Source organism: Scophthalmus maximus, chromosome 11 (genome assembly GCF_022379125.1).
Source record: "Scophthalmus maximus strain ysfricsl-2021 chromosome 11, ASM2237912v1, whole genome shotgun sequence".
In the NCBI taxonomy this organism is placed as follows: domain Eukaryota; kingdom Metazoa; phylum Chordata; class Actinopteri; order Pleuronectiformes; family Scophthalmidae; genus Scophthalmus; species Scophthalmus maximus.
In genome coordinates, this window is record NC_061525.1 from 23,572,602 (window position 1) to 23,582,281 (window position 9,680).

Consider the following 9,680-nt stretch of genomic DNA (forward strand, 5'->3'; position numbering starts at 1 on the left):
GAACAACAAGACCTCGCCTGTGATTTTCTTTGTGTTTAATACTGTTTATGTAAGTTGATTAAACTCAACGTTATAATAAACGACCACTGTATGATTTAATACTCGTGTGCGTGTGCGCGTGCGCGTGTGCGAGAGCGAGCAGCTACCGCCCCTTTTGGTCGAGCGTCGCAGTGCGCATGCTCAGTGTAGTAGCCGGTCATGGCGGCGGTGTGCGTTTGTCCATGAGGTGGCGGGACGCTCGCTGTTCCCTGCGGTCTGTGACAGAGGCATCCCAGGCGAAGGCGCTGCCATGGCTGGAGTGTTCGACATTGATTTGGACCAGCCGGAGGAAAATGTCTCCGACGACGAGATCGAGGAGGTGCGTTACCGAGAGGCGTGGAACGGCGGTTGTCCGAGCGGAGGAGTGTGTTAGCCCGGTAGCCTGTTAGCCTAGTCGCTTACTAGCTGTTAGCCTTGTAGCTTACTAGCTGTTAGCCTTGTAGCATGCCAGCTGTTAGCCTTGTAGCTTACTAGCTGCTAGCCTGCTAGCCTAACTAGTTGTTAACTCGGTAGCCTGCTAGCTGTTAGCCCGGTAGCCTGCCAGCCACCGCAGGCCTGCTCTGGAGCCGGCGCTCCCAGGCCTCTTCTAACGGCGTTAGCACGGGGATGATAGCTTATCTGACAGCGGTTGTTAAAAAAAAAAAAACAGAGCTGGGACTTGTTGTACGTTTATTTTTCCTCGTATTCTTAGCTAACCACTAGAAACGCGCGCCATGTTGTCGCTGTCACGGTTGTTTAAAACGCCGCTGTCACGCTGGAGTTGAACAAGCACACGGAGCTTCACTCGGCCGAAGGGGCTGCGGGGACAAATGTGGCTCAGTGTGCAACAGTTCTGTTTTTCTTGGCAGGATCCAGAGCAGGCATCTGAAACAACTTCACGTCACATGAAACCTCGTCATCATGTGTAAACACATTGTTTAGTTCACGTGTCAAACTCCGGTATCTTTATTAAAAACCACCTGCTGTCACACCGGCGATCGAGGAGGAGCAACAGTGTGATGTTATCATCTTCACGCACATTCACACTTTGACCACAAAGAAACAAGTTCCCTCACACTCTGTGGACCCCAACATGTTGTCCATGAGGTCGAGCAACTTTGGACCTTTTGCTTAAAATCGTGTTGCAACTTATAGAAGTTGACGTTGCATGGATTGGACAACTTTCACACCGTAACAGCTCAGTTTGTCTCCGTCACATCACAACTTCTGTGAGGAACTGATGAAGCCACGCCCTCTTTGTGCAGCACCACAAAAGAACAACAAAGACTCATTGTCATGATTCGATTATTAATTTCTCCATTGATTTGATTTGTGCTTTTTTGGCTATAAAAATTCTTATAACAGAGGAAAAATACCTCATTCACATTTTCCTTCATCCAAGTTAATGTCTAGTATAGTTCGAATAAAAAAAAATCAAAATATCGTCAAGTTTGTAATATTTATCGGAAGAAAAGAAGCAAATCTTCAAACGGTTGAAGCTGAAACAATCAACTGATTATCAAAATAGTAACTGATATAATGTTCTGTCGACTGACAATTGATTTGCTGTTGCGGCTCTAAATACAGAAATGTATGATGTAGAGCTGCAACAGTTAATCGATTAGTAATCGAATACTAAACTAATCAGCAATTATTTAATAATCGATTAATTGGTTCAAGTAGTTTTTTCTGGGGGGGAAAGTCAAAATTCTCTGATTTCAGCTTATTAAATGTGAATATATTCGGGTTTCTTTGCTCCTCTGTGACAGTAAACTGAATATCTTTGGTGTGTGGACAAAACAAAACATCATGTGAGAGTTTTGGAAACATGATGGACATTTTTCACAATTTTACAACATTTTATGGACTAAACTAATCGATTAATAGAGAAAATAATCGACAGGTTAATCAATTATGAAGATAATCGTTAGTTGCAGCCCTAGTATGGTGATCAATATAAGATGCAGCTGTCATATTAGTGAAACAGACACAAAATCTTCAAATACAAGAAGGAAAAAGAAAAGAACTACAGAAAAGAATACACACACACACACACTTAATGACTATGTTGACTTGGTTTTGTTTCTTTTGTTCCAGGCTCAAATCAACGACATCATGGATCAGTGCAGTGGATTTGAGTTGTAAGTATCAAGTTTTCAAAATTCCATCAGAGATTTTTTTTTGTTCCGTCGGCGGAAAAAAACCCTGAGTTGTGAGAACTTGCGCGTTTTGAAATACTTTTTAATCCTCTCTCCCGCAGCAACATGGATGACTGCGAGAAGATTGAGATCTCGGAGGACAACGTGAACCAGGGGACGGAGAATATCCGGCCCGAGTGCTTCGAGCTGCTGCGCGTCCTGGGGAAGGGCGGTTATGGAAAGGTACTTGTGGGACCCGAGGGCGAGCGGCGAGCCTGGAGAACGTACACTTGAACACGCACACACTCGTTCGTACACACACACACACACACACACACACACACACACAAGTTGGGTTATTCTTGCCTCTGTGTTTTAAATGGCGTATATATATTTTTCTGAATTGTTCATTTGATTTTTTTGTAACGTGCAAGAACCTACTCCACCTTTTTTTCTTTCTGTGCAGGTTTTCCAAGTTCGAAAAGTCGCCGGTGCGGCACCGGGCAAAATATTTGCCATGAAAGTCTTAAAAAAGGTACGAAAAGTAAAGATATATAAATGTATATATACACAATCCTGTGAAGTTACAGCAAATACAGTGACGTGCAGCTGCTCTGTGAACATAATTGCACGCTTGGTTCATACAAATAAAAATCACGGTGCTTCTTGTCTGCGACGACGACGACTGTTGGCTGTCGGCCCCCGTCCTCGAAGCCCGTGGTGGTGGGGGTAAGATTTCCACTGCTCGTTGGTAGATTGCCATCTGCGCTGCTCTGCTGCAGCCTTGGCACTTAACACCACTCTGCCTCCGCCCGCAACTGTAGCTCCTGCTGCACACAATCGCTTCTGCTCCATTGTCCTGAAACGACCCCATGGACACGTTTTCCGCCCGTTCGTTTAAATCCTGGCGCGTCGAAGCAGCAAAGATTTGAACGTGCAATGCAGGTTTCGACACAGATGCCAGGGTCCTGTATTTATGAAGCATGTTAGAGAAGGGACATCTGTCCCGACTCGCCCAAAACTTCCCATAGTAACGTATGTTCTCGGCTCCGGAGGGAAAAGAGAAAAAAAAAGCACCGTATCAAGTTTGTTAGCCGAGGAAATGGGTTCTGTCTTCCCCAGAGAGTCTTGGCAGAGGAGCTGCCCCGACCTGTCAGGATGTTCCCCAGTGATCGGGGCAAATGTGCAAAGAAGCTGTAGAAATGTCCCAATGTTTGATTTTAAAATAATGACCTTCTTCCAATGACCAGATCGGAGTAAAAACTGCTTTGCATTCAGATGTTGTTGAAGATAATTGAACGAAAACAAGTTTTAAATGTTCTTGCAGTTTATGCTTGACGTAAAAACGAAGAAAAAACCCGACATCAGCAATGATGGACTTAACTTGTGGTTGCCATGGTATCCACCTTGAAAACGTGATTATATTTTAATGTAAACTTTGTGTAATTAGTAATGTTTAATTCAGCCTCTTAGTTTCCTGAACTAAAACAACTGAGGAAATAAATCATTCATCTCACATCATGTAATTTGTTTTTTACCATTGATTCATTGCTGTGTGAACAGTTAAATGATAATAACAATAAATAATAATCCAAATGTATATATTTAAAGCACCGAAAGTGATTAAAAATTAAGAACGGACACTTTTAAATCTTGGCTGCAGAAAAAAAAAGTGATTTTGAAGTTTACTTTCCCCGACGGGACACTTTATGGTGGCGCACCGCCGATCCATTTCCGGTTTCCAGCAGTGTCTGAAAATTCAAAACGAATGCGACCTATTCTGGACCTTTTTGTTACAACAACCGTAATCAACACGACGTAGAAACATGGAGACTCACACGGAGGTCGGTCCACCTCATGTTACTATATGTTGATTATACATATATGAACACATAGATATGGACAGTATATTCAATATCTGTGAATGAGTTCTTCTAAATATTACACACTGTCACTTTAAGCTAAATTAGCTGCCCGACTCGACAGCTGCTTCTCACACGTTGTACAGTAGACGACTTTAGCAGGATGAGGCTAGCAGCTTGTCAATAATGTGCCACCGTGTCTTCCTCTTGTTTCTTCGTGCTCGGGACACCAGGCGATGATCGTGCGCAACGCCAAGGACACAGCCCACACCAAGGCAGAGAGGAACATCCTGGAGGAGGTGAAGCATCCGTTCATCGTCGACCTCATCTACGCCTTCCAGACGGGGGGGAAGCTGTACCTCATCCTGGAGTACCTGAGCGGTCAGTATACGTCCAAAAAACAAAACAATTAACACAACGGCGACGAGCCTCGAACTATCAGACTGTTGTTGTTCGGAGACGTCAACGTGTGCTTCACCCTGTGCAGGAGGAGAACTGTTCATGCAGCTGGAGCGGGAGGGAATCTTCATGGAAGACACGGCCTGGTGAGCTCGATTTATTTTTAAATGTTGGTTTGTAGCACATTGGTAATGTAGGTCAACTGTGAAACTGTCAGGACAAGTTATAGTTAACTGACCACAAACCTCATGTATAATAACAATGATAATAATAATAATAGTAACATGTGCGTGTCTTGCGTTTCCCTGTAGTTTTTACCTGGCGGAAATCTCCATGGCTCTGGGCCACCTGCACCAGAAGGGCATCATCTACAGAGACTTGAAACCAGAGAACATCATGCTCAACAACCAAGGTGTGTGTGTGTGTGTGTGTGTGTGTGTGTGTGTGTGTGTGTGTGTGTGTGTGTGTGTGTGTGTGTGTGTGTGTGTGTGTGTGTGTGTGTGTGTGTGTGTGTGTGTGTGTGTGTGTGTGTGTGTGTGTGTGTGTGTGTGTGTGTGTGTGTGTGAGAGAGAGCAGCAGCAGGTAACTTAGCTACAACTTTCTGACACGATTCGTCTATAAATACACATTTGTATTTGGTCTTCAAATGTCACCATCTGTGTGCATAGTTTTCATGGTTACACTATAAGCGACTTTTTTTAACCCTCCACATTTGAGCTTCCTGTGCCGATGTACAGTATGTATCCACCACACCACATATCGACTGTATATAAATGTGGACGGATAGTCGGTCAGTCTGGAAAAATGAGGCCACATGCGGAAGTGTCTGAAAACCTGTATTCTCTGTCCTGACCAGCAGAGGGCGACACTGTATGAGAAAGTGATTCTACTTCTTCTAACTTGATTTATAACGTCAGAAAACATTTTCCTGAGAGGTTTATGGTTCAATCTAAAGTTTCAAGTCTTCTTCAATACATGATGTTCATTTTGTACATTATGGTCCATTTACAGTCAAATAGACCATAAAGCACTGTAGCGTGGATACAGCGTGATTGACAGCTGGTACTGTAGTAGAAGGTGACTTCTCAGTCAGACCACACCCCCAATCTTATGTATGGATACAAAAAAACGACATGGCACTGGTCAAAATGCGAAACTCGGTGCTCACGAACCGACGCGTGACGTCACGGTCGGTCGTCACCACCACAACTACGAATTAACCCGTGTGCGATTGTTGTTTCCCTTCCAGGCCACGTGAAGCTGACGGACTTCGGTCTGTGTAAGGAGTCGATTCACGACGGCACCGTCACCCACACGTTCTGCGGCACCATCGAGTACATGTGAGTGGAGCTCTGCCGTCGCCCTGCTCGTTTCCTGCAGTCGCACTCGCTGCGTCTCTCATGTGAGATCCATGTTTGACGCAAAGAAATCGGCGAGAAACGTGAGTTTCGTGTCGTTGCAGGGCTCCAGAGATCTTGATGAGGAGCGGACACAACCGAGCCGTGGACTGGTGGAGTCTGGGCGCTCTGATGTACGACATGCTCACAGGAGCGGTCAGTTCAAAATGTTGAAACAAAAAACATTCTTCAGTCTCATTTTTGCGATGTGATATTTGAGTAAAACTCCATTTCTCTCTCTCTTTTCCCTCCGCAGCCGCCGTTCACTGGGGAAAACCGGAAAAAGACCATCGACAAGATCCTGAAGTGCAAACTCAGCCTGCCGCCCTACCTCACGCAAGAAGCTCGAGATCTCCTCAAACGGGTATTTGTGCTTTCTCTTTATTTCCTTCAGGAGCTGTTGTTGTTGTTGTTGTTGTTGTTCTGACATGTTCCTGCCGGTTGGACAGTTGTTGAAGAGAAACGCCTCGTCGCGGCTCGGAGCTGGAGCCGGAGACGCCACAGAGGTGCAGGTGAGGAGCTCACAGCCAAAAGACACACGAAAGACAGATTATTAAGGAATATTGCAGACTGACGTGCCGTATTTTATGGCTCTTGTTTCGTAGGCTCATCCCTTCTTTCGACACATCAACTGGGAGGATTTGTTGGCTCGGAAAGTGGAGCCTCCCTTCAAACCGTTCCTGGTGAGTAACGAGCTGCTTTCAGACACAAACTCTGGAGAATGTCTGGATTTTCTGAAGTTTGCCTTTTACGTCTGAAGCACGCAGAGACATGGTGATAATTCTGCTGCGGAAGAGCAGTTTTTGGTTTTAAAGTCATTAACACGCCCAGTCACTCGCTCGCTGGGAATTTTCCAGAGACTTTCCTGTCGTATTCTACGGTAGCGTATTGCTGCCGAGGTAGAAAAATTCAAAAGGATCAGTATCACTTTATAACGGGAAAAGAGTATTTTTATTACATGAAAGTTTCACATTGTTACATGAAAAGTTTGTTGTAATAATAAACTTTTTACGTTTAAAAATGAAAGTTTAAAGTCATAACAATAGTTTCACATTATTCCGTAAAAACCTTCACGTTGATCTGCGTTATAACACGAAAAAAAAAATTTCAGGAACATGTCCGAACTTCACCGCAGTCACAGAGATTCCTGCAGTGAAAACTTTGTATTTGTAATTTTAGGTGGAAAATGTAAGTTGCAGTTCACAGATGTTGCGAAGAATTTCGGTCTCTTGCCTCAAAGTCAAACAAACTCACCACGTCTCAGTACCTCCTCCGGGTTTCAGACCTGCTTCCTGTTTGTCTCGTTCGTCTCCTCAATCTTGTGATCGTCTCCTCGTCTCTTTCTGTCTTCGCAGCAATCGGCCGAAGACGTGAGTCAGTTCGACTCGAAGTTCACCAGCCAGACGCCGGTCGACAGCCCTGATGACTCCACCCTCAGCGAGAGCGCCAATCAGGCCTTCCTGGTAACTTCCTCTCCCGTCTTATGATATTTCAAGGGTCAGGGTCAAGTTTATGTTCCATCACCTCTCGTGTCCTTTCGCTCGCAGGGTTTCACGTACGTCGCCCCGTCGGTCCTGGAGAACATCAAAGAACGGTTCTCCTATGAGCCAAAGATCCGCTCGCCTCGCCGGATCATGGGAAGCCCCAGGACGCCGCTCAGGTACGCCGATGCTCCCGAAAACAGACTGTAGAGAAACAACGTTCTAGCAAATGACCTCAGTGGGTCAGAGGCCTGGCTTCACTTGTTTCCTATATATTTTGATTATAATTATTATAGTTTTCATTAAAAACCAATGAGTTTTGTTTGTTGTTTTCCTTCCGTCTCATTCTTGGGAACGTGATATCTCGGGAACGCCTCGAGGCAATTTCTCCAGATTTGGAACAAACCTTTGAAACTCTGTAGGGGGCGCTATGGAGCCAATTTGAAACAATCAGACTAAAGACCCGTTTCAGATATAAGGGACGGACACGTTTTGTGTGATTCGAGGCCTCCCAAGTTCATCGAACACTTATTCGTCTTCTAATTTTCCTTTCAGCCCGATCAAATTCTCGGCGGGCGACTGCTGGGCCCGCAGCCCCCTCCTCACCGGGGGCGGACCCAGCGCCCTCCAGTCGCCTCAGGACCAGGCCATGGAGCTGTCGACCCCCGAGCAGATGGACGTGTCGTCGGGCTCCGAGGCGTCGGCGCCGCTCCCCATCCGTCAGCCCACCGGCCTCCACCTGGCGCACAAGAAGCAGCAGACGTATCCGGTCGCGGCCAAGCGGCCCGAACATCTACGTATGAACCTATGACCCCACCACGGACTCTTTTATTATTATTATTCTTTTTTTTTTTCTTTATTGATATTTTTCAAGAAACAAAAGCAAAAAGAAGATGGATGCCAGAGACAATGAACATCCACAACACTACAGTCGGCGTCGCGAGGCCGATGAGTGGAACTCTCTCCGGAGGAGGAGCTTCGGCCGTTTTGCGAGATCAGGAAGTCAAACAAAAGGCGACAATGTATCGCTCAGTATGCAAAGCGGTTAAAACGTAAAAATTAATAGCAGCCAGTCTAATGTACAAGATGGCGTCCAAAGTGCTTTGTGCTATTCGAATGAGTTCCGGTGAGGAAACTGCTTCCATCGGGATGTTCTGACAATATTTCTCCTTTTCTTCTTAGACAGAAATAAAATAAAACGCTTCAAGGCTCAGAATGAAATATGAAATATGATATGAAGGAGATTTTTAGGTTGAAAAATAAGTAAATAAATAAATCATGGTCGTTGTCGTGAGCAGAGGACAAGTCGTCGTCATCGTCGTAGGTTTTGTTCCTGACGATGAACGTAGCTTCACCTCGTAGGATGTTTTACAGAAGTGGATTTATTGCATAACCGATGATGCAGAGACGAAAGGAAAAATAAGAATAAAACAAACGTCGACTCGTCGAGTAGATTATTGGATCCATGCGTCGAGTTCTGTCAGCCCTCGTGAATCAACATGATGCAAACAGTTTGTGACTCACTTCAACCATCCCCAACGTCAAACTGATCTCGGTGCTGCTTTGTGTGTCTCACACACAAACATCTTCATCCTCATGCCGCTGCTGCAGCGACGTCTGGTCCGGAGCCGGCGGCTCCAGTCGACCTGGCGTCTGCAACATTTTACAGCCTCTCGCGTCGGCGTCCACTTGTTGAGGAGGAAAGTTTCAGAATTCCCAGAAGGCAAGAAAAATTAAAATAAAATGGAAAAAATACAAAACAAAAACTTCGGTCATTGTCTTTTTTTGTATCAGGGTATCTTGGTATGGGAAAATATGGAATTAGATTTTTTGTAATTTCCAGGTCTGGATAAGTCTGTAGTATGGAAAAATATTTGTATTTCTAGACTGACACGATCCATAATATGTTAAGTTTTTTAGATTATTTATTAACATATATACATATATATAAAAAACAAGTAATTTATATATTTACTTGTCTAATATATAAAGTAAGTAATTTATATATTTTCTTCTATATATAAAATAAGTCATTTATGTATTTACTTATATAATATATAAAATAAGTCATTTATATATTTACTTATATAATAATATATATAAGAGTAGTTTATAAACATCTAGATCTTTTTACTCAGATGTCAACTATAGTCCGAAAAATGTACGGAGGCAGAAGGAAATTTGAGTCTGGACTTTTGAAAAATTGAAAATGTGTCAGAACCCATGATATAATCATCTGTCGTCATTGTGTTCAAAACAACCAGAGCTCAAACGTGTGCATTTATAATTTTTAGTTTTTTATTACATAAGATTTGTTTCAAATCATATCAATATAGCGTCCCATGAATGTCAAAAGATCCATACATTCATGATTCGTGAACATCA

The 9,680-nt window shown here is 44.0% G+C and overlaps 1 protein-coding gene across 1 annotated transcript; it reads left to right on the plus strand.

Annotated features, from left to right (window-relative positions):
- Window positions 1–171: 171 nt before the first annotated feature.
- rps6kb1b (ribosomal protein S6 kinase b, polypeptide 1b) lies at window positions 172–9,061 on the plus strand. The gene is made up of 15 exons (XM_035623426.2): window positions 172–358; window positions 2,116–2,159; window positions 2,279–2,399; window positions 2,623–2,691; window positions 4,252–4,399; window positions 4,506–4,563; window positions 4,729–4,829; window positions 5,667–5,757; window positions 5,880–5,970; window positions 6,071–6,178; window positions 6,264–6,326; window positions 6,420–6,497; window positions 7,170–7,277; window positions 7,362–7,474; window positions 7,851–9,061. The coding sequence occupies exons 1-15, from the start codon at window positions 290–292 to the stop codon at window positions 8,104–8,106; spliced, it is 1,518 nt and encodes a 505-aa protein (XP_035479319.1). The 5' UTR covers window positions 172–289; the 3' UTR covers window positions 8,107–9,061.
- The last annotated feature ends 619 nt before the right edge of the window (window positions 9,062–9,680 follow it).

Excerpts from the sequence above, each read along its gene's own strand:
- rps6kb1b (XM_035623426.2), top strand. The coding sequence starts at position 290 with ATGGCTGGAGTGTTCGACATTGATTTGGACCAGCCGGAGGAAAATGTC. Across the intron at positions 2,160-2,278 it reads CAGTGCAGTGGATTTGAGTT|CAACATGGATGACTGCGAGA; the intron begins GTAAGTATCAAG and ends TCTCTCCCGCAG. Across the intron at positions 7,278-7,361 it reads GCGCCAATCAGGCCTTCCTG|GGTTTCACGTACGTCGCCCC; the intron begins GTAACTTCCTCT and ends TTTCGCTCGCAG.